Source organism: Stegodyphus dumicola, chromosome 7 (assembly GCF_044657685.1).
Source record: "Stegodyphus dumicola isolate Sdum_Otavi_A_Nest chromosome 7, ASM4465768v1".
Classification (NCBI taxonomy): domain Eukaryota; kingdom Metazoa; phylum Arthropoda; class Arachnida; order Araneae; family Eresidae; genus Stegodyphus; species Stegodyphus dumicola.
Window position 1 is genome coordinate 73475732 of NC_140774.1, and position 22370 is coordinate 73498101.

The window sequence follows — 22370 nt, forward strand, 5'->3', positions numbered from 1 at the left end:
GGAAGTAATGAGCATCTTACATATTATTAACTGACAATAGTTGCTATTTATAGCAGAAATGATTTCGGGAAGGGCAAACAAACAAAAATAAGAATGGAAGTTTTTATCTTAGACATTTAAAATAAGAACAGTAGAACGCAAAACAACGTGACCGCACCCAGCGGTCACCAAGTGGTGAAAAAGGTTCTTGATAAGGTTATCTTTTTGTAAATCTTTCTTGGTAATTATGATTCTTAGAAGAAAACTAAGGACAAATATCGAACGTGCCTAGAGAGCTCAGAGTGCAAACGGAGGGAAAAAGTAATGGCTCAAAAAAGTAGGAACTGTTTTCTTATATTCATGCTTCTTCTCAATTGCATTAATTCATAATATTCTATTAAATGATGTAAATCTGAGAATAAAACAAATCCATTTCTCCTAGATTATAATTTTTTTTTTAGTTCATTTGATTTATTTTTTAACTCATTGAAATTAGAAATGTTTATCCAGAAAGTTCGAGAATGATTCGTTGGCAATATGTCAAAATCTTGTATCTGTAACTGTTTGTAACAGATAACATGTGTGTGCGGTCGGTATAAATATTTAGAGATTTCTGTAATAAAATTAATAATTGATTTATTAAATTAGACAGTTTTTCTAAACAAGTAAGTTAGAATGCTAACTTCTGCACTCAAAATATAAAGTCACATATATATGCATGCTGATTTAACCTGTTTATCTGTAGTTCCTATTAATATCGTTATTCTGTTATCAGCCTATTAAGGGAAAATGAAGGCGCTCATGAATTTAAATGTTGTTTTTTCCATTTAAATTTAATGACACGAATAATTACTATTATATGTAGGCATATTGGAATGAATTCGGCAATAATTTCATTTGATCGTCTCCCTTCTCTTTATGTATTGCAATTTTCACAAACTAGTAATTTTTTGATTGAAATACCAACTTAATAGTTTCTTTTTCTCTCCCTAATCTTGTTAGTGAAAGATCACAGTTAAGAAACTAGTATTTTACAAGAGAGACTTGTTCTCGTTCATATACTTATGATGTGGTTCTATATCCTTGTATCCATTTCATACGTTTGGCGATTGTAAGTAAAATTTTGTATTGAATGTGCATAACATTAGTCTGGACTTTTTTTATACCTTATTTAAAAGCATTTGTTAACTATATTTAAAAACATTTGTAAAATTTATTTGGTAGGCCAACTTTTAATCTTTGTGTTAGTACATAGAAATGATATTTTTTTTTATATGTTTATATAATAAACTATTGTTTAAAATATACTGGATTGTTTTTCCCGCCTTAAAAGTTACTAATGGGAAGCGAGTTGTTGACTTTTTTAAAAAAAGATCGTGAAATTAACGATATTTATCTTAAGTTGACAAACGTTCTAAACATATCTAAAGGAAACATCCTGTAGTAATTTAAAAAATGAATTTGAATCCTTAAATAATTATCATATGACACATTAAATATTATGCGATATACTGCTGTTCTTCTCCCCGTGTGCAAGTTGGGGCTTTTCATTTAAAGAAACAGAATTGTACCGATTAAGCCTTATATATATTAAATGATATATTACTGTTTTTTTCCTTTTTACACAGCAATTTGTTTTTGCTTAAATAAAGCATAAAATTGTATACACACTGTGATTAGTTATAAATAATTAAATTGTAATTATATGTTACATGAAAAATATAATTCTGCATTTACTTTACAATAAATGCAGAACATTAAAATTGTGAGAAAAATGGGTACTTTTTATATCAGCACCCTCCTTTTCCCGAAAAGTTGCCAATTTGTCCATGACTAATTTTCTGCTCAGTTAATGCATGAAGGGCAACAACCATTTGGAAAATGACAGCACCCTAAGAATTCCTTATAATAACAATGAATCAGTAAAATGTAAAAAGCAAGAAACATCTTTAACACTCTTGCTGCATAATTTTTTTTTATCAAAATAGGTTTAAAAATTGCATATTTTTTTATAACACATTTTAAATCTACATATATTTTAGTGTTAAAATATACAAAATTTTTTTATAAACTACTTTTTTAATATAGAATTACATCATTAAGAAAGTTTGGCAGAAAATTGAAATTGAAAAATAATCACATAACAGCAAAATTTTGAAAATTAATCTTGGTTAAAATATGATTTATTTTCTGAAATACAAAGGTAAAACGTATATATTAATGAAAATATGCAAAATACTTACAAAAAATTCATTAGAAATGAAGTTTAGTGTGATAAACTTCAAAGCAAAGCCCTACCTTACAATCATTGCACCAAATTTACATTTCTTTGCCCTTTTTTTTTATTTTTTTTTAACAACGAAGAGTACATTGTGTAGGGTGCTCTTTCTTGATGGGATATGGTGATATATAGCTACCAAACTGTCAAGTGTTAATTTCATGGGATTGAGAGTTGAACTATAAACATCTTTGAGCTTTGAAAAGAGCACATAAAATAGAGCAAAACATGCTTGTATATTTTGCGAAAATATTAATACCAACTGTTAACCCAGATCTGAATAAACAATTAAACATCATAGAACAGCTGAAATAAAACTAAGAGTGAGAAAAGAGCGAGTTGCACAGTTAAATAGATGGAAAAAATGCATCCCCTCGGAAATCGAGGGTAGCACAAATTTTGCTACTTCTATGTAGTCCGTGAAAATTGCAGGATATGCAGTGAGAAAGTTTTTTTTCTAATGTCGATATGTAATTTTGGGGGGTACTCTTCTGTAATCAGGACCAGGTTCAGAAATGTATGTATGTGCATATGTACGTACATGTATACATTTCTTAATCCAGTCCCCGATAGCATAAGAGTATCTTTTTCTGCTGCTGTTGATCTTCCCTTATACTCAGTGATGTGTGTCTGGTTAACAGAATCAGAAAATTGTACATGCTGCTGTACTTCCCATATACACAGTGGTCTGTTTTTCCTGTAAAAAAAAAAAAAATACAAATTTGGCATGTGCATATTGTTCTTTCCATGTATGCAGTGATCTGTTTTTGGTTTTAAAATGCAGAAATTTGGTGTTGTGCCTGCTGTTTTTTTTATATACATAGCAGTTTGTTTTTGCTTAATAAAAAATCGAAGAATTGCACACATTCAATATTGCACATACTTTTGTTCTACCTATGTCACCTGACAAACTCCACAGTCCCATTACAGTTTGTTTAAAAAAAAAAAAAAAAGAAAGAAAGAAAGAAAGAAAGAAAATGTACACTACTGCAAAAACACTAATGAAAAAAATTACCATCAAACTCTGTAGAAATCCCATTGTGCTGAAATACACTTCTGCTACACGCATACTTGAATTGCCATATAAATGCATTTTGATGATACAGTGCCTTGCCTTGTGAATACTTTCCCCAGGGGTAAGGGTAATCAGAAATGACTGAAAAATATCCCATAACCACTTTCACTCTGGTAATCAAAATAGTAATGTCAGGATAAAATCATAATAACAGAAACAAAAAATAAGATTACTACATCAAGATCATAATCTAACAACAAAATTGTTAAATATGGCATGTCCCCTATACTTCAGTTTAGCTTATTATTTATATATACAGTCAAAAGTCGTTAATCCAGACTAATCGAGACTTCGGCGATTCCGGATTATAGATCATCAGTTTAAATCTGGTAAGATGGCATGCAGAAATTATAAAATTAAAAATATGAAACTGTAATTTATGAAATAAAGAACAATTATGATATAAAAGGTATCAAAATTTAAAAAAAAAAAAAAAAAAAGCTTAATATTTATTTGTTTACTTTATTAAACATTTCTTTCAATGTAAGTTGTTTCGTTTTATGCGATAATACTTTCTCTTTATTTCTATAAACAGACATAATTTCTTGTTCAGTTACAAAGTTCCACTGTTGAAGTCCTATAATTGCTCTGTCGAGAATACCGACTAATTTGTCAATCAAAATTTTTTCGTTTTCAATGACCTCTGTATCACTTTCTTCACTATCGGAAGCGAATTATAATGACGAGGAAATTGATTTAAATTATATCAAAGATGGAGTGCATCGAGATGAAATACTGCATTTAGTAAGGAATTATAAGCCAAATGAAATAAAAACATCTGCCCTGAAGATAAGGATAGTGCTGACAGATCAACTTCCAATTCATTGCGCGCCCCGGCGTCCCCCCCCCCCCCCCGCCGAGCAGCGTGAAATTGATAAACAGATTTCGGAATGGTTGAAATTGATAAACAGATTTCGGAATGGTTAGATAAACAAAGGATTATGCCTTTATCCATTTTTTGCAGCAATTCCACTTTTTGTTTAATGGACTACGAAACATACTTTCGCTTTGTTGATCCTTTACATATTAGTAAATATATATCGGAAATTCTATTTGACATAATCAAATGTTCAAGCTTACTTTTATTAAATTGCTCTAACAGTCTGCAAAAAATGATAAGCTAGATCCAATTCGAAGATTAAGGAACAACGCAATGTGCAACATTAACTCAATTAGATAATTTTAGCTTAGCTTATACCGTCCGTTATACATTATACGTGCATGCGTAAACGTATTATGCGCATGCGCACACGCATATTCGCAGCCGTAAAGATCTTACGCGCATGCGTCAATGAGACGCATGCGCAGAAAGTTTGTAGCTTTGAGGTCCGGATTATAGGTCATTCCGCATTATGGGTGTCCGAATTAACGACTTTTGACTGTATATATATATATAAATCCTTTTTTAATTGGGCAATATGATACATTTTAGCTTGTCGTTGCTTTTAACTGTATGTGTAAGCATATTTATTTCTGAATTTCTGTCTCGAGTATGTAAAAAGGCATATGTGTTTTTAAATATAATTCTGCTTTGTTATTGCATTCCCCCAACTGTACGTGTGTTGGGCATTTATATATATATTTTTCTAGGTAAAAACTTTGGCTGTTGGAGAACTCATTCATATTTTAATAATTTGTGTAAAGAGACAAGCGACATTAATGCAATGCATTCCCCCAACTGTACGTGTGTTGGGCATTTATATATATATTTTTCTAGGTAAAAACTTTGGCTGTTGGAGAACTCATCCTTATTTTAAAAATTTGTGTAAAGAGACAAGCGACATTAATGCAATGAGTGGTTATGGAAGATCTTCATCAAATTCCAGTGATAGACTATTTCATCGCTCAGAATCTGTGCCTCATGTGATGCAGAGACTCGTCGAAATGCTTGATCACATTGAAGAGCGTGTAGAGCTTCTCAGGGAGCATGCATCTGCCATGGAAAATGAACGTGAAGCATTGTTATCAGTTTTGTCAGCTATCAAGTCAAATAAAGATTTACAGTATGTGACTGAAGGTACATATTAAAATTTTGCTGTTTCTATAGATAAAGATGAGAAATTTGTTAAATTCTTATATCCATCATTATAACTTTTAAATAAGACATAGTTTCATTTTCTGCAGGGTTTTAATACTCTGTAAATTAGTTAAGAATTTAAATGATGAACTAAGTGCATTATTATGCACTATTGCATGTATAAGAGCTGTTAAACTGGTCATGACATATGTAAATATTATGATTTCACTTTTTTGACAAACAAATATGTAGAAAATTATTTGTCAGAGTATATTCTTTCCTTTCAAAACAGTATATTATCAAATATTAGAAAAAAATAGACTAGTAAATTTATATAGTTTGATCTCCTGGTGGGTGCATAAACTAACATCAGACTCCTAACTAAATAAACAAATTATTGTTATATCAGAAAAGAACTACAAAGTGTTGAAAAGATTTGACATAAAATACTCTTGTTGTGCTTGGCAAGATCAACCATCACTTGTGGCAATGTAACTTAAGGTAGCAGTCAAATTCAAATTAAAATTTAATCCTGCAGTCAAAGATTACATAATTTAATTTAAAACTAAGTTGGCTCAGAACTGCTCACAAGTATAACAATTTAAATGATGGCAGCTATAATGCAAAGCCGAATAATTACAAAAATTTCAGCTTTAATACTGTCTGAATGATTTACATTCTGGTGAGGAAATGGAAAGGAGAAGTTATAGGAAAGGCTTAAATTATAAATATTTCATTAGTGCAAAATAATAGTAACAATACAAATTTTATATTTATGTGTTCTAAGAGCGAGCATTTAAAGTAGCCAAATGGTGAGAATTGCTGATTACAAGTAGTTTTATTCTAGGTTTGACCATAATGAAAGAATAAATTGAATGTATACACACTTTTTTCCAACCTTCTGTCCTATGCCACATGCATTATGATATTAATATGTTTATTGGTTTACCTCAGAATGTCCTCTGTTCATATGACTATATAAATTCCTGGGACAAAAGTCTTTCACTTCTATGACGTGATTGATCAAGCTGTTTTAGAAGTAATGATGTGTACCTTTTCTCATAAGTGGAAACTGTATGTTGTATAAAATTCAGTGTTATAAAATGGGAAATGAAGATAAATGTGGCTGTCAAAATAGTAATAGATTAGAACAGTTACCTGCTAGAAGTTTATACATTCTAAGCATTGCTTCAGGTAAAATCGGCAGGCCTCATGAAGTATTAGAAACTAACAAAATTTTTACAAAATGCACAAACAGATTGGTTCGAATATTGATTGTTTATTATTAAAAGAGAGTTCCCACAGAATTCCTTAGGAACCACTGGTGCAATCTCTGCTAATTTTTATGTTTCGATGGTATTCAGCGTTCACATTTACTGGAATAATACATAAGTATATGGGGAATTTAGTATCTAGAACTTAAAAAATTTAGTATCTAGATTTATAATTTCACTTGTCAAAATATGAAATTTAATATGTGCCTAAATTTCAAGCTGATAGAGGCAGATGGGACTATGAATTAGGTTGTATACTTGGTAGGAAATAGGTATACATGCATGTGTACTTTGGTATAAAAATAGGCAACTGAAATTTAGAGTATTAAACTAGCATGAAATTTTGCATGATTGAAAGATGAGCTACTGAAATGTTAGAATTGTAGAAAATGACATATGAGGAAGATGCCATGAAAATATCAGAGTGTATTTGAGGGACATAAAATGTTCTAAGATGTAAATAAAATATGACACCTTCAAAAGCAAACAGGTAGAAACAGCAATTATTGATGTTATTATTCACAAATTGCATGATATAATATGGACTGGCAAATGATATAAGATTGATACTGAGGCATTAGAAATTAATTGAACAAAAATTAGTTCATTTTAAAGAATTGGGCTTGAGAAGGTCTTCTTTGAAGTTTTTACTTCATGTACACAATAACTGTCTGTTTCTTAGGAGACATGTAAAAGAGGTTTTTTTTTTTTTTTTAAAGTTAGATCATCACCCTTTTTCAGTTGAGTTTTCTGTGACTGGATAAAAAGAATGCCAGGAATTGTTAAGTTTTATACTTTAACATAAATTTTGCACAAAAATGCCATGTGCTTGGAAGGAATTCAGTATAAGTCTATCTTTAAAGTGTAAAATTATTTAGGTGCAGAGTAGTTTCATCATTATAAACTAAATTTTTAAGATTCATATGTAATTCAGTTTTTGTATGTGTGTGGGTTAAATCGCATGTTTTTCTATAGCTTATGAACAGAAGCATGCATAGATGGATCACCGTAATCGTTTTTCTTCTTCACGTTATGTTTTGGCATTAAGAAAATTGAAAAAAAAATTTTGTCATGGTATTAAGTTGACAAACAACATTTTTGAGCTGACTGAAATGATTTTTGAACATACAGTAGTGCCTCCCAATAAGGGATGCGAACTGGGCCAGACATTTTGTCTCTGAAATAGAGGTGTCCTTTCTTCAGAGGCTACAAACTAAAAAAATGTAATTTAATTAGAAATTCAGTTTGGATAAATTATGTTTAAATAAGTAACTTAGTCAGAGGTGTTCATTTGAACTTTAACTTAAAGAAAAATGAAAATTATAAGTTAAAAAGGTTTAATTATTGCAAATATATTGAAAATAATCCATTGCATGAGCTTGTTGGAAAGTTGCACGTTTTTTTAAAACATTTGATGTTAAAAGTCACTGATCTTAAGTCCTTCACTGTCACCAGCTCTTATCATGAATTTTTTAATTATAAGGTGCATTTTAAGGCATCTGTAATTTTTTTATGTGACATTTTTTGTCTGGCTCTTCTTCGTCTTCCTGACTGCTTTCCAAACTAGTTTTGTTAAAGCTAACATAAACTACAGTTTAAATAAAAGTTTTTAATGTCTCCTTTAGTGTATTTGATACACAAGATTTCATAATATTCTTACATTTGAGCGCTGTCACTTATTTTAGCGAGTTAAAATAAATAATTTTCTTTATTAGTATTTCACTGAGGTCACTCAAAACTGGAATTTCAAAGCCTGCCTTCTTAAAATGGTGCTTAACACAATTTTATGACAGCTTGACAAAGAACATTTCAATGAACCATGAAGCAAGGCTGTAGTAGCAGTATTACAGGTTTTGTACCAAAAGCTGTTTTACTAATATTACCTTAGGTTGGGAGAACACCAATTTCGATTTTGCATTTAGGAAGGCTGGTGAAAGAAGCAAAGAGCAGTCAACCATTCTGAAATTGTGCTTTACATCATCCAAGACTTTTTATTCTATTTCCTATGAACTAATAAAATTTTCGAATGGATGCATTTCAAGCAACTTAATTTTTTTGCGTTTCCAAATGTAAGTGGCTGCTCAAACTCTCATTCCATGTATAATAAAATAGCACTGTGAGATGTTTACTTGAAGCTTTCACTTTTCTTCTTTGAAGCATTGAGTTTTATTAGAAAAATCTCAATAAAATAATCCAATTTCGTCTTCACTGTAGATGTTTTTGCTTCATATACTTCAAAAATTTCATTTACTTTTTTAATCCAGGCTGTTACATGTTGCATACCTACAGATTTTTATTCATTACAAATAGTCGTCAAAATAATGTTATGTTTTTACATAAATTCAAAATTTAACTAACCAACTATTAGACGCCTTGAAGCTCTGTAGTCTCAAACTTTCCGAAACTTCTTCTGCCTTTTCTTTCTAGAATATTCCACTTACAGGAATATTATTTGCTCTTACAGAACAAAACCAATTGAATGCTACTGTATCAATTTCATATGTTTCAGTTTTTCTAAATTTTACGATTTTGGAATGTTTATTTTGAATTAGTAATCCATAATATTTTTGTTTCTTCTCTGTCTTTTAGCATATGACTTGCTTGATTTTTACTTATTCCAATTTTTTGTCCTGTATCTCTCAAACTAATCTTTTCACATTGTGCTACATGAATTACAGGAACTTTTTGTTTTAATGTTAGTTTTGTCCTCTTTGAAGCCATGCTAGATAATGATGAAGAGTAACGTTAGGAATGGAGACAAATAAATAAGCAGAGATTCATCTAAATTAACATATATTGAAACACAAAATGGCGCAAGTACAGTAAATTTTACATGGTAAAGTAAAACAGTGACAACAACTAAAAAAATGTTGCCAAGAGAAAAATATAAAAAGCGTGTTGCCACACATGTTGAAAAATACAAATGGGAAATATTATCACAAATAAAAGTTATTTGCAACACTCCCCCTTGATTAAATTTCCCTCAGTCCTACAGAGAACCTTTGATTGAACGAGGCTTTCTTTTGCACACTCTTTGTGAACTGGAAGCCACATACGTAAAGTTTAACAACTTCTCTTAAACCTTTTCTCTCAAGAAAAAATGCCTGAGTTCAATATGTTTGTTACGCTCGGAAGTGACATGGTTTTTGGCTAAAGAAATGGCACCTTGATTATCAACAAATATGCTTTGTGGAAAGTTTAAAAAATGTTCTCCCACAATTTCTTTAAAAAAATTTTGGAACCACAGTACTTCCTTGGCTGCGTGGCACATTGAGAGGTACTCAGCTTCAATTGTTGACATTGCAGTCGTCTGTTGTTTCTTACTGCTCCATGAGACAGCTCCACCTGCTAGTAGCACCACATAGCCACTAAATGATCGTCTGTCAATCTTATCACCAACCCAATCAGAATCACAAAACACTTCCAAATTCTTTCCTGTCTTTTGGAAAGTCAGCTTTAATTCCTTGGTCTGTTTTAGGTAACGAAGGATATGTTGTACACCAGCCCAATGTTCCTTGCTTGGGCAATTATTGAATTGGCTCATGTAAGTAGTAGCAAAAGCTAAATCTGGCCTTGTTCCTCCTGCTAGGTACAAGAGCCCTCCAACAGCCTGCCTATATTTTAATGCTCCTTCATTCAACATGTTATCCTTAGTGGCTGTTATATATTTCATACCTGGATCTAATGGTGTTGATGCTCTTTTAGCATCTTGCATATTGGTTGTTTCCAAGAGTTCACTAGCATAGACACTTTGGTCAAGAGTCACACAGCTATCTTCCCTTCTGCCTATCCTAATTGAAAGAAGGTGATGTATTTCTCCCAAGTCCTTGATTTTAAATGTAGCTGCAATATTATCCTTAAATTCCTGAATGATGAATTCTTTGCTGGACATTACAAGAAGATCATCTACATACACACCTACAATTAACTCCTTTTCTTTATTGAAGTAAACACAAGGATCTGCTCTGCATCTTGTTAGGCTCGTTGATTTCAGAAATTTATCAAGGCACATATTCCATTCTCTCCCAGACTGATGAAGTCCATAAAGGCTTCTCTTTAGCAAGCAAACTTCTCTGTGTGTTTTCTCATGCAGACTCACTGGTGGCTGTTCCATGAAAATTTTCTCACCCAGTCTTCCATTTAAATAGGCTGCAGTAATATCAAGTTGATGAACCTGCCAGTCTTGCTCAACTGAGAATGCTAATAAAGTTCTAATTGATTTTGTTTTTATTACAGGAGAAAAACGTCTCTTTGTAGTCAATTCCTTCGACTTGGGTGTAGCCACGAGCAACTAAACGAGCTTTATATTTTTCCACTTGTCCATCTTTGTTAAGTTTTCTCTTGAAGACCCACTTACATTTCACAACTTTCCTTCCCTCTGGCCTAGGCACTATGTCCCAAGTTTCATTTCGTTTTAAATTTTCCAACTCTTCTTCCATGGCTAACTTCCATTTTTCTGCATCTGGACTAGTTAATGCCTCTTCTAAAGTTTCAGGATCATTCTGGAAAGCTTTCTTGGGTGTTGAGCCTTCATATTTCTGTTTCTCGGATTGTCAGCTGCACTGCATTCCACTTGTAATTCCATTTATTTCTGGAGGATTTTCTTCATAAATCTCTGAATTTTCCATGATATAATCCTTTGTCCACTTAGGCGCTGAAATTTGTCTTCTGGGTCGAGTCTCTTTTTCTGGTATATCCTCCACCTCCTTCTTTTCCTGTTGAGGGCCTTCGTCTATTACTTTATTTTCAACTTCATCATCTTGAGATGAATTTCTTCCAGAAACTTGTTGTGGGTGCAATGTTATAATGTTTCCAGTCATGGAAGGTTTCTCTTCAAATATGACATCTCGGGAACAGACTACTGTACTGGTTTCTTTGATGTAAATACGGTACCTTTCATCTCCATCATACCCAAGGAGATAGTCTTTAGTTGCCCTTTTGTCCATCTTTCTCCTCTTCTGAACTGGGATATGAGTATAGCAAGTCGATCCAATGATGTGCATGTGTTTTATTCTGGGTTTCTTTCCCATCCATAATTCATAAGGGCTTGAATTAGGAACTGAAGACTTCCCCATCCTATTTAATATATAAATTGAAGTACTGACGAACTCTGCCCATAGGAAAGCTGGAAAGTCCACTTCCTCATTCGAGTATTTGAGAGTTCTGGCCATTTCTAGGACTGTTCTGTTCTCTCGTTCAGCACTGCCATTTTGTTCTGGTGTATATGGAGCTGTGAGCCTCTGGGAGATTCCATGCTTGTTCAAGATCTTGCGAACAGCTTGGTTGTCAAATTCTCCACCATTGTCACTGAGCATTTCTTTAACTGTATGCCCTAAGTTCTTAGCGTGAGCTATGAAATTTTCAAGCACATCTTTTACTTCTGATTTGTGCTTTAAGAAAAAACAGTATCGAAATTTGGTGTAGGCATCTTTGAAGATTGCAAAGTAACGGTATTTCCTAAATGACTGATCAAATGGCTCACGAATATCTGTCGAGAACAATTCTCCAGCTTTTGTAACCGCTTTCCTGGTTCCAAACTTTAAACGGTGGGATTTTCCGTATACACAAGCTTCACATAATTTCATATCAGACTTAATCTTAATATTCAACTCTTTCTCTATAATGGCCTTTACATGCTTTTTATCTTGGTGACCCCATCGTTCATGATAAAGTTGGAGAGTTGATTCATTATTCTCAGTCATGTTGATGTCAATGTGAGTTTCAGGGACTAAGGTCTTCATCACGGCTTTGAAGAGACCCCCACCAGCATTTCTTGTTCCATGCAGAACTATTTCACCATCTATTTTTAAGTAGCAGTCCTTAAATGTTGATTCAAACACACTGTTTTGATTTCTGTCTTGAGATGCTAACACAAAAAATAGATTTTTACTTATTTCTGGAACATACCAGACATTTTCAAGATTTTTGATTTGATTCATCCCATTTACAATGGTCATTATCTTGATGGTGCCTTTTCCAATTGCTGGTAATGACTTTCCATTTGCCACAGTGATGCTATGAGGAAGCTTAAATCTTTTGAAGTCTATAAAGTAGTGCCTGTTATTTATGACATGCTTCGAGGCCCCATTATCAATAAACCAATCATCAGAATTCGTTTCTGCAGAAAATATTGTATCATCTACAGCTAGAAGTGTCATATTTGCAGCAACACTGTTTTTACTTCCCTTGTTTGGCCCTATGTGTGGACTGGGTTTCGGCAGTTTTCCATCAGCTATCCATTTCTTGCATGTTCTGACCCAATGTCCTCTCTGGTGGCAATAATTACACTTGCCATTGTTTTTCTTGTTAATAGATGATTTCTGCTTAAATTCCGGATTTGCTATCAATGCTTCCTGATCTAAAGTTTCTAAAAAATTTGGATCTTTCCTTAATTCTCTTTCATGGGTGCACAATTGTGTGGTTAATTCATCTAAAGTTCTCTTTTCATCACTAAGAAGTAACCAACTCGATTTGAAAGTACGATAACTGGGAGAAAGAGTATCCAATATTTTACAAATCAACAGCATTTCTAGCAGTCTGTTTTCTTCCTTATTTTCAAGCCCACTGTTCAGTTCATTCCATAGATTTTTCAATTTTGACAAATGAGCTGCCATATCATCATTTGACCAACTGAATTTGAAGAACTGTAAACATATGTTATAAAGTTGGTTATCGGACGAATCTTCGAATACTTTGTGAAGTTCCAGCCAAATGTCTCTTGCGCTGTCAAATCTCATTACCTTTTATAAAGTGTCTTCAGTCACGGAGTTCGTAAGAACCATCATAGCGCAATTATTTGCTTTATTAAAAACTTTCATATCATCTCTAAATCTCTTTCGAATCTCTTCGGCGTCCACATGATCAGGCTCCTCTGGCTTCTTCAGTTTCCTTCCACGACTTCTAAAGCATTTTCGTGATAATTTAATACGAACTTAATTCTATATTTCCAAATAGGGCAATCACTTTTTCCGCATAACGGCTGAACCAATATCTTTGCAGCTTCCATTTTTGCGAACTAATTTGCCGACTCACGTAAGGCTTAAGAACTGCCATGTTAGGCTTACGAACTGCCAGTAAAGTTTATCTCCACTTCGCTCATAAATTTCCCCGCACAGTTATATCATATTGGTACCCATAACCTGATGAAGTCTAACATTAGGAATGGAGACAAATAAATAAGCAGAGATTCATCTAAATTAACATATATTGAAACAAAAAATGGCACAAGTACGGTAAATTTTACATGGTAAAGTAAAACAGTGACAACAACTAAAAAAATGTTGCCAAAAGAAAAATATCAAAAGCGTGTTGCCACACATGTTGAAAAATACAAATGGGAAATATAATCACAAATAAAAGTTATTTGCAACAGATAACACATATAAAAATAATTCACATGTACAAAGCCACACTTCTTTTGCTCCCCAGTCCTAGCAAGAACGTAGAATGATACACGTTTTCCTGATAAGTAATCATGCATTATGCAGGGGTTACATATAATTATTGGTCATAATCTTTGGGTTTCACTGGTGGCAGCGTGACACTGCTGCATCCCAGTTTTGATCAAAACATCTTAGGATTGGTAAGTGATGGATACTACAGCTTTTTGCATCCATCTTTTACCAATCCAAAACTCTATGAATGTAAGTCAGGTAAAATACTCATTGAACATTTTATCTATTTGTTACACAAATGTAACCATTTTAATGTGACAAATTTTGTTGCTGATAAAAACTGTTTGATCTTCCAAGATCTTAAAAGTTTTAAAATTTAATATTTTTTACATTATAATTGTATTTGTTTATTCATACTTATACATAAAAATTTCTGAAGTAGTATTAAGAGTACTGAAATGCAAGTTCCATTGATATATTTAGGGAAATATATTTTATTAATTAAAATATATTTAAAATTTTAAAATATAGACTTTAGACTTGATCACTTCATTTAACACCTTGGTCGGCGTTGCATCTCACACGTTCGGCGTTTTTGTACCCGAAAGTTTGCCGTCGCATGCCATGTGATGAAGTGAAAAATTCCATCGTTGTAACTGAATTCGTTGCTTTAAATTCCACGAATACTTTTGTATTTCTGAATATTGCTAAGAGATAGCAGGACTAGCTCTAGTTTGTTCACAATTTTCACAGCGCGATTTCCAACCTTGAATATCTGTTATTGAATATCTACGTGATATCTATTAGAATTTCAACTAAAAATCATTTAAGATTTTTATGTCAAATTTTTTTTGATAAAGTAAACAAAAAAGGGGCGATTAAATAAATGGTTTTGCTTTTGTGATAAATGTGGTTTTTGTGCTTTGATGTTAAAGGCAGGTTGTAAAGCTGCTTTAACAGTAAGGTTGGAAATCCATTTTCTAAAGCATTTTTCACATAATTTTAATAATTATTTTTTATGTAGATTTTTATATTAAACACATCAAAACAATAAAATTAATAAATATAGTATCTCGTATTTTTTTAATTTAAAACTTGGATGCATTGCAGGGAAAACTAGTGATCAGTAGACAGGATATCACATATTTGACCACCCGTAGGTACATCAAAAACTGCTTACTGTCAAAAATATTTTGTATTTTTGAATTTAGGATAGAGTGTACAGGCAAAAGTCGTTAATCCGGACTCGTCAGGCGATTCCGGATTATAGATCATCAGTTTAAATCTCGTAAGATGGCATGCAGAAATTCTAAAATTAAAAATATGAAACCGTAATTTATGAAATAAAGAACAATTAAATCTAAAGGGTATCAAACTTCACAAAAAAAAAAGCATAATATCTATTTGTTTACTTTATTAAACATTTCTTTCAGTGTAAGTTGTTTAAGTTGCTTCGTTTTATGTGATAATACTTTCTCTTTAATTCTATAAACGGACATAATTTCTTGTTCAGTTACAAAGTTCCGCCGTTCAAGTCCCGTTAATTGCTGTGCCGAGAATATCGACTAACTTGTCAATCGAAATTTTTTCGTTTTCACTAACCTCTCTATTACATTCTTCATGTCTTTATCCATTTTTTGCAGCAATTCCACTTTTTGTTTGTTGGACATCGAAACATACTTTCGTTTTGTAGATCCTTTGGAAGTTCCAGCATCGGAAATTCTATTTGACATAATCGAAAGTTCAAGTTTACTTTTATAAAATTGCTCTTACAGTCTGCAAAAAATAATAAGCGGGATCCAATTCGAAGATCAAGGAACAACGCAATCATTAACTGAAATAGATAATTAGATAATTTTAGCTTACACCGTCCGTTATACATTAAACGCGCAGGCGAAAACGTATTCTGCACTTGCGCACACGCATATGCGCACTAGTCAATGTCTTACGTAAAACACCTGTGCGCATGTGCCAACACGGCGCATGCGCAGAAAGTTTTTAGCTTTGAGGTCCGGATTATGGGTGTCCGAATTAACGACTTTTGACTGTATTTTAATTTTCAGAAATAAAAAAAATCCTTCTTTTGATGTCACAAATTTGAAAAAAAAAATCTGAGCAAGAATTGGTTAATCCTTTGGGAATTGACGCCACAAGTTTTTTTGCTATTTCTGTACTTATTTTATGCCACTCATCTTGAATCGCTGCTCTCAGTCGCTGCCATGAAGATATGCTCTGTTTTCAAATTTTCGATTGTAGTTCCTCTCAAATATGTTCAATAGGATTAAGAGCTGGCGATTAGAGTGGTGCCTTAATTACTTTTAGACATTTATAAAACAGCCATAATTCTAACATTGTGTGCAATATTCTTTGGATTATTGTCCTGGTAGAATTTAAAACTATTTTGTATTAAGTATGTACTACATGTATATTATGTATTAAGGTTTTGTGCTGATGATGCCAAATTTTGCTTCAAGGTGTCAAGATACTTATACTGATCCATAATACCATCTATAAACTCTCTATACTATCGACACCAGAATCGCCCACCAGCGGCCGAGCAGTAAAGTCGCTGAACACTGGTAGTTCGGTCAGAGGTTCGAATCCCGCGAACGGGCTGGCTGCATGGGCGTTTTCGTGGTTTTCCCCATGTGTAACGTGTATACCAGCCAGTTTCCCTTAGAAAGTCCTCCACGAAAGGCATCCCTCCTTTCGGCAGATAGCCCTCGAGGCTTTGCCATAATCACATACACACACACACACACAACACCAGAATCTGTCATAGATCCCCATACCATAACTTCTCCTCCGTCGTGTTTAACACTTGGTACTAAGTTTTGCTTCCAAAATTCCTCTTTGAATTTTCTCTACACCAATCAGCAAACAGTGCTTTTTTCCAGTTGCCAGGTGTCGTTTGTTTCATGGATTTTGCAGAAATAAGTTTTTGATTTTTTTAGTCCAAAGGGGCTTTGTCCCTGAAGGACTATTGTTTTCGTTTTGCGATTTTGCGTTGAATCACTATAAATGTCCGTTTCACTTTTCAAACTGTTGCCACTGCAAATATGGGCATGTGGAAGACCAAATTTGAAGTTTGGAATTTGTTTTATTATTGATTTCATATTTTGTAAAACTTTAACGAATTTTTTATTAACAAACTCAAGGATTTTAAAGCGAGCAATAGCAACACTCTACTGGGAGGGGGGAAACTTTTTTATCTCCAGCATGCGGAACTGTGTATCAGAAATTCCAAAGATATGCTCATTTTAAAATTATTTTGTGACATTGCTATTGAACTGAATTTTATGGTTTAAGTGCAAAGAACATGATATTTAATAAATAAAGGTAACACACGAAACGTTTAAAAAATGCCCCTTTGGACGTAATTTAAAAATCTGATTTTTTTTTTTTTTTTTTTTTTTTTTTTTTTTTTTTTTTTTAAGTATTTATTACATTTTTTTTACTGACATAAAATTTTCTTCTTGCTACTCACTCATGGTATCCTGCAGATCGCATTACTCTTACAGTTTCTGGATTTACACATATTTCATATAATTCACGAAGTTCCACAACGAGTTTAGGAGCACTCAGTCTTGGATTGTTTTTAATATTCTTTAGAATAAAGCGTTTCATTCCATCAGATAACTTAGATGGTCTTCCAGGTCTTCTTTTGTTTGGAATATAATTCTGTTTCTTATAATGTTTAATATCAAAAAGTGTAGAATCAAATTAAGTAGGCAATTTTTCTGATAGGTTTCCCTTTCTTTTGATGCAAATCAATAACTAATCAGCGGGTTTCTAGCAATGTTTCCTTTCGTGACCAAGCCATTGCATGAAAACATTAAAATAACGAATATTTTCTAAAAAGAAAATTTGAATTATAAAAGCAAATGATTTTTAGATTTTTTGCCTAGCAAATTTATCCAAACTAATTCCATAAAGTTTTGTTTTTTATTTATTGTAAATGATTTTAATTAGAAATTTTGAAAATTTCTGATTAATTTTGTGGTATCTTTTTTTCTATTTCAACCTAAAAGATTATTTTTAAAATTTACTTTTTTTTTCCAAGTTTATTTAGGGCAAAAAGAGAGCTAAGAAAATATTCTTTATTATTTTATTGCAAAGCTCTTCTCCTGTTACTTAAAAAAATAAAAATATTGTTTTGCCCGGTCATTTTTGTGAGATATTGTATGTTGATATCATTTGATTGTGTATCATTTAAATGCAGCTTTTGGCAGGATATATTTTTATGCATTTGTTAAAGGCTTGCCAGTAAAATGAGCTATTTTAATCACAAAATTTATCACAGCTATTTTAATCACAACCATCTCAAATTTCTAAACAAAATTTTTAAACTTTATTTTCTGCAGTAATCATCGATCATTTTAAAATTTTTCTAAGCTTGGTGTTTTTAGTGATAGATGAAAAAGGTCTTTTCCTTTTAAATCCCCTCTAACCTCTAATTTAAAACTTTGGTTGAATAAAATAAGTTAATTTACACAGAATTTTTGAAAAGTAGGTACTGAGATCAATCTAATGATGTACAACAAACAGAACTTTGGTATTATGATTTATCTCTATTAGGTATATAATCAAATATATCTTTTTATTCACATTTGAATATATATTTGTAAATTTTCAAAGCCATACATTGTCCTTTACTTAAAAATCATTTAGATTAATTTTTCTCCCAAAGGACTACTAGTATTTCAGTGTGATGCACATCTATAACACACTTTTAAATTGTTACAATACAACTCTAAATAACCTATATGCAATTATGGCTAAGTACAATTTTCAACTGATAAATTATGTCAACAGTGTTGCAATGAAACTATCAGAGTGATGGCCAGCCTGTGCCTCCAAGCATTTATGGAGATTTCCGGTTATGTTTTTACCACCAATCCTCGAATTCCATATCCAGATTATGTTCGTACTGCATTAATATAAATATTAACAAGACATAGTGCACAATAAAAATTAAGCTTTATTTAGGAACTTCGCGCATACTCCCCGACAGCCTGCCTGTTTCGCTCTGCTCGCTACTCGTAAGAAACTTCTCCTCTAGGGTTGCCACACTTATCGGAGGGCGCAAGGCGCGCTCCTTATCGCCATCACCACAGAGTTTCCCCCCAGTTCCTTTAATGGCTATTCAAAGGAACGACATAGGTTATGAAATTATCTCAGAGTATCCGAACTGTCGGGTATTTTTACATGATTACAAAATTAGAATATAAAATTAGAAAAGATCAAAATGAAATTCAATATATAACAAGGTATTGACACATATAATAAACATGAAATAACAAGAAATATGTTAAGATATGAATTTAAAAAAAATGTTTTAAATTGTTATGTAAGAAGCAAGTTTCTTAGGGAAGTGAACATGTCTTCCCGATCTGGTGACAGTTTGTGTCTTAGAGAGTTCGTTTGCAGATTTATTCTGCTGAACTGTCTTTAAGTCTTTATTTGTTTTCAGTTCAGGCAAATTAGAGTCCGAAAGCAAATAGGCTGGTTTCACACGGTCTATAGACACAGTAGATTTCAGACCGTTAATATCAATTGTGAAAGTTTTGTCCGTTCTAGAAAGAACTTTATGCGGACCTGTATATGGTTGGCACAGAGGTGGCTTTACTCGATCGACACGTAAGTATACATGCGTACACGACTTTAAGGTAGCACTTACGTAACATTTTTCTTGGCAATGTGCAGATGTTGCTATTGGATTCAATTGTTGCATTCTATGCCTAAGATTCGTGATAAATTGTGTGTCATACGGAGATATCTTAGATGACGTTATCATATCACTAGGCAGCTTGAGAGTTGTGCCGTACACCAGTTCAGCACAAGATGACTGTAGATCCTCCTTTACGGCTGTCCGAATACCAAGCATAACAACTGGTAGTGTTTCAGTCCAGTTATTGGTCTCGTGAGCCTTGAGAGAAGATTTTAAATGTCGATGAAATCGTTCAACAATGCCGTTGGACATTGGATGATAGGCTGTTGTTGTGATTCTGTTCGTACCCAAAATGCGCGTGAATTCTGCAAAAAGTGCGGATCTCATTTGAGAACCTTGGTCTGTTGTTATGATCGATGGGCAGCCAAAACGAGATATCCAACAGTTGAAGATGGCTCTGCAAATGGTTTCCGTTTTCATATCCGGGATGGGAATGGCTTCAGGGCATCTGGAGAATCTATCTATTAGAGTCAAAAGGTACACGTTGCCTTCTGATGGAGGTAACGGTCCGACGATATCCATATGGATTTCTGAAAAACGTGCATCAGGAAGAGAGAATGTGCCCAGTGGTGCTTTAGTATGCCTAGTAATTTTCGATTTTTGGCAAGATTCACAGGATTTCACCCAATTTTTGATATGACGTTTCATATCGGGCCATACATAACGAGAACAAATAAGCTTCGTAGTAGCTGCAATTCCTGGATGTGACAGATTATGCAGATGATTAAAGATGAGTCTACGAAAGGAATTCGGAACAAATGGACGAGGAATGTCTGTTGATATGTCACACAGAATATTACCATCAGAATATTGGCACGGTTTAAATTCCAGTTTCAAAGATGATGTGTTGTTTTTGAGAAGGTTTTGTACCTCCGGATCATGCCTTTGAGCTTCCGAAAACTTTTTAAAATCCAAAAATGGAGATTTTGTTATGGAATCAATTTCGATTCTTGAAAGAGTGTCAGCAACGACGTTTTTTGAACCTTGCACGTGCCTAATATCAGTAGAGTACTGAGAAATAAAATCTAAATGGCGCAATTGTCGAGGTGAACATTTATGAGGGTTCTGTTTAAAAGCGTATATTAACGGTTTTTGACCCGTATAAATTATAAAATTTCTGCCCTCTAACATGTGTCGGAATTTCTTAATTGCAGAATAAATAGAAAATAATTCCCTATCGTACGCGGACCATTTCTGTTGACTTTTACTGAGTTTCATAGAGAAAAATGCTATAGGTTCCCATGTTTGTTGAGACAACTGCATAAGTGTGCCGCCTATTGCGACGTCTGAGGCATCTACCCAGATGCTTAGCTGGGCTCCGGGAATAGGGTGTCTCAAAAGGGTAGCCTGAGCAATGGCATTTTTGGCAGCAATAAAGGCTTGTTCAGCATTCTCGTTCCAATTTAATTGTGGGGATGAATCCTGAACACGAGAACGAGGTTTCTTTTTATTAATATAGCCTTCTGAGAATTTTATTAAAGGAGAAAGAATATGTGCTGCTTTAGGTATGAAACATCTGTAAAAGTTAAACATGCCTAAAAATCGGCGAAGCTGAGTGAGAGTGGTAGGTTGAGGAAAATCTAAAATACATTTGACTTTGTCAGGAAGAGGTTCAATTCCGTTTTCACTAAGGTGAAAACCTAAGAAATCAATAGATGTTTGACCAAAGGTGCATTTTGAAACATTTATGCAAAGTCCATATTCCTGAAGTTTGGAAAATAAAGTTTTCAAATGCCTGCAATGTTCCTCAGAATCTTTAGAGGCTATGAGCAAGTCATCGACGAAAGCGTAAACACCTTCTAAATCCCGTGTGACTTCATCTATAAAACTTTGAAAAGTCGCAGATGCATTGCATAAGCCGAATTGCATACGGATACTTTCGAATAAACCGAATGGTGTGCATATGGCGGTTTTGTGGATGTCGGCTGGGTTAATTGGTATTTGATGGTATGCCTTAATCAGGTCGACATGACTAAAAATTTTAGTACCGTGCAATGCAGCAGTAAAATCGGCTAAACATGGAATAGGGTATTTGTCTTTTATTGTTTGAGCGTTCAATGCTCGATAATCTCGATAATCTACAGGTCTCCATTCCAGACTTCCCTTTTTTGGAACCATGTGAAGTGGGGATGCATAATTGCTGCTCGAAGGTCTCAAATGCCCCAATTGCATCATAGTTTGAAATTCTTGTTTTGCTATTTTTAAGCGATCTGGAGCTAACCGACGAGGTTTTGCAACCACAGGTGGACCTTTAGTTATGATATAATGAACGGTGTTGTGTTTAACAGGTTGGTTAGGATCTGGTAATCTAGTAACTGAAGGAAATTCTTTTAAAATTTTGTGATATGGTGTATCACTAAATACAGTTTTTACTGAATAAATGCTTGCATTTTTCACGCAACCGACGGTTTTAAAATGCGTTTTTAAATCTTTGAGACATTTGTTTCTGAGATCAGGCACCAATTCAAAGAAATGGAGAAAATCTGCTCCAAGAATGGGTGTACTAACATTTGCTATAAGAAAAGTCCATGTAAACTGTCGTCTTAATTTGAAATCCAAAGAAAGTGTTTTTTGACCATAAACATGAATAGTAGAAGAATTAGCAGCGAAAAGTGTTTGTTG

At 33.3% G+C, this 22370-nt stretch overlaps 1 protein-coding gene across 3 annotated transcripts in view; it reads left to right on the forward strand.

Annotated features, from left to right (window-relative positions):
* The first annotated feature begins 253 nt into the window (after window positions 1-253).
* The window catches only part of LOC118196850 (BAG family molecular chaperone regulator 2), a 32987-nt gene continuing 10870 nt past the window's right edge, over window positions 254-22370 (forward strand). The window contains exons 1-2 of one of the 3 annotated variants that reach the window (XM_035368334.2): window positions 254-316; window positions 5050-5349. In XM_035368334.2, the coding sequence (XP_035224225.1) occupies window positions 304-316; window positions 5050-5349 (313 nt within the window). In that variant the 5' untranslated portion in view covers window positions 254-303. Of the gene's footprint in view, window positions 317-526; window positions 645-981; window positions 1091-5049; window positions 5350-22370 lie in introns of those variants that run through there. The other 2 variants (XM_035368335.2, XM_035368336.2) reach the window with 2 other exon arrangements.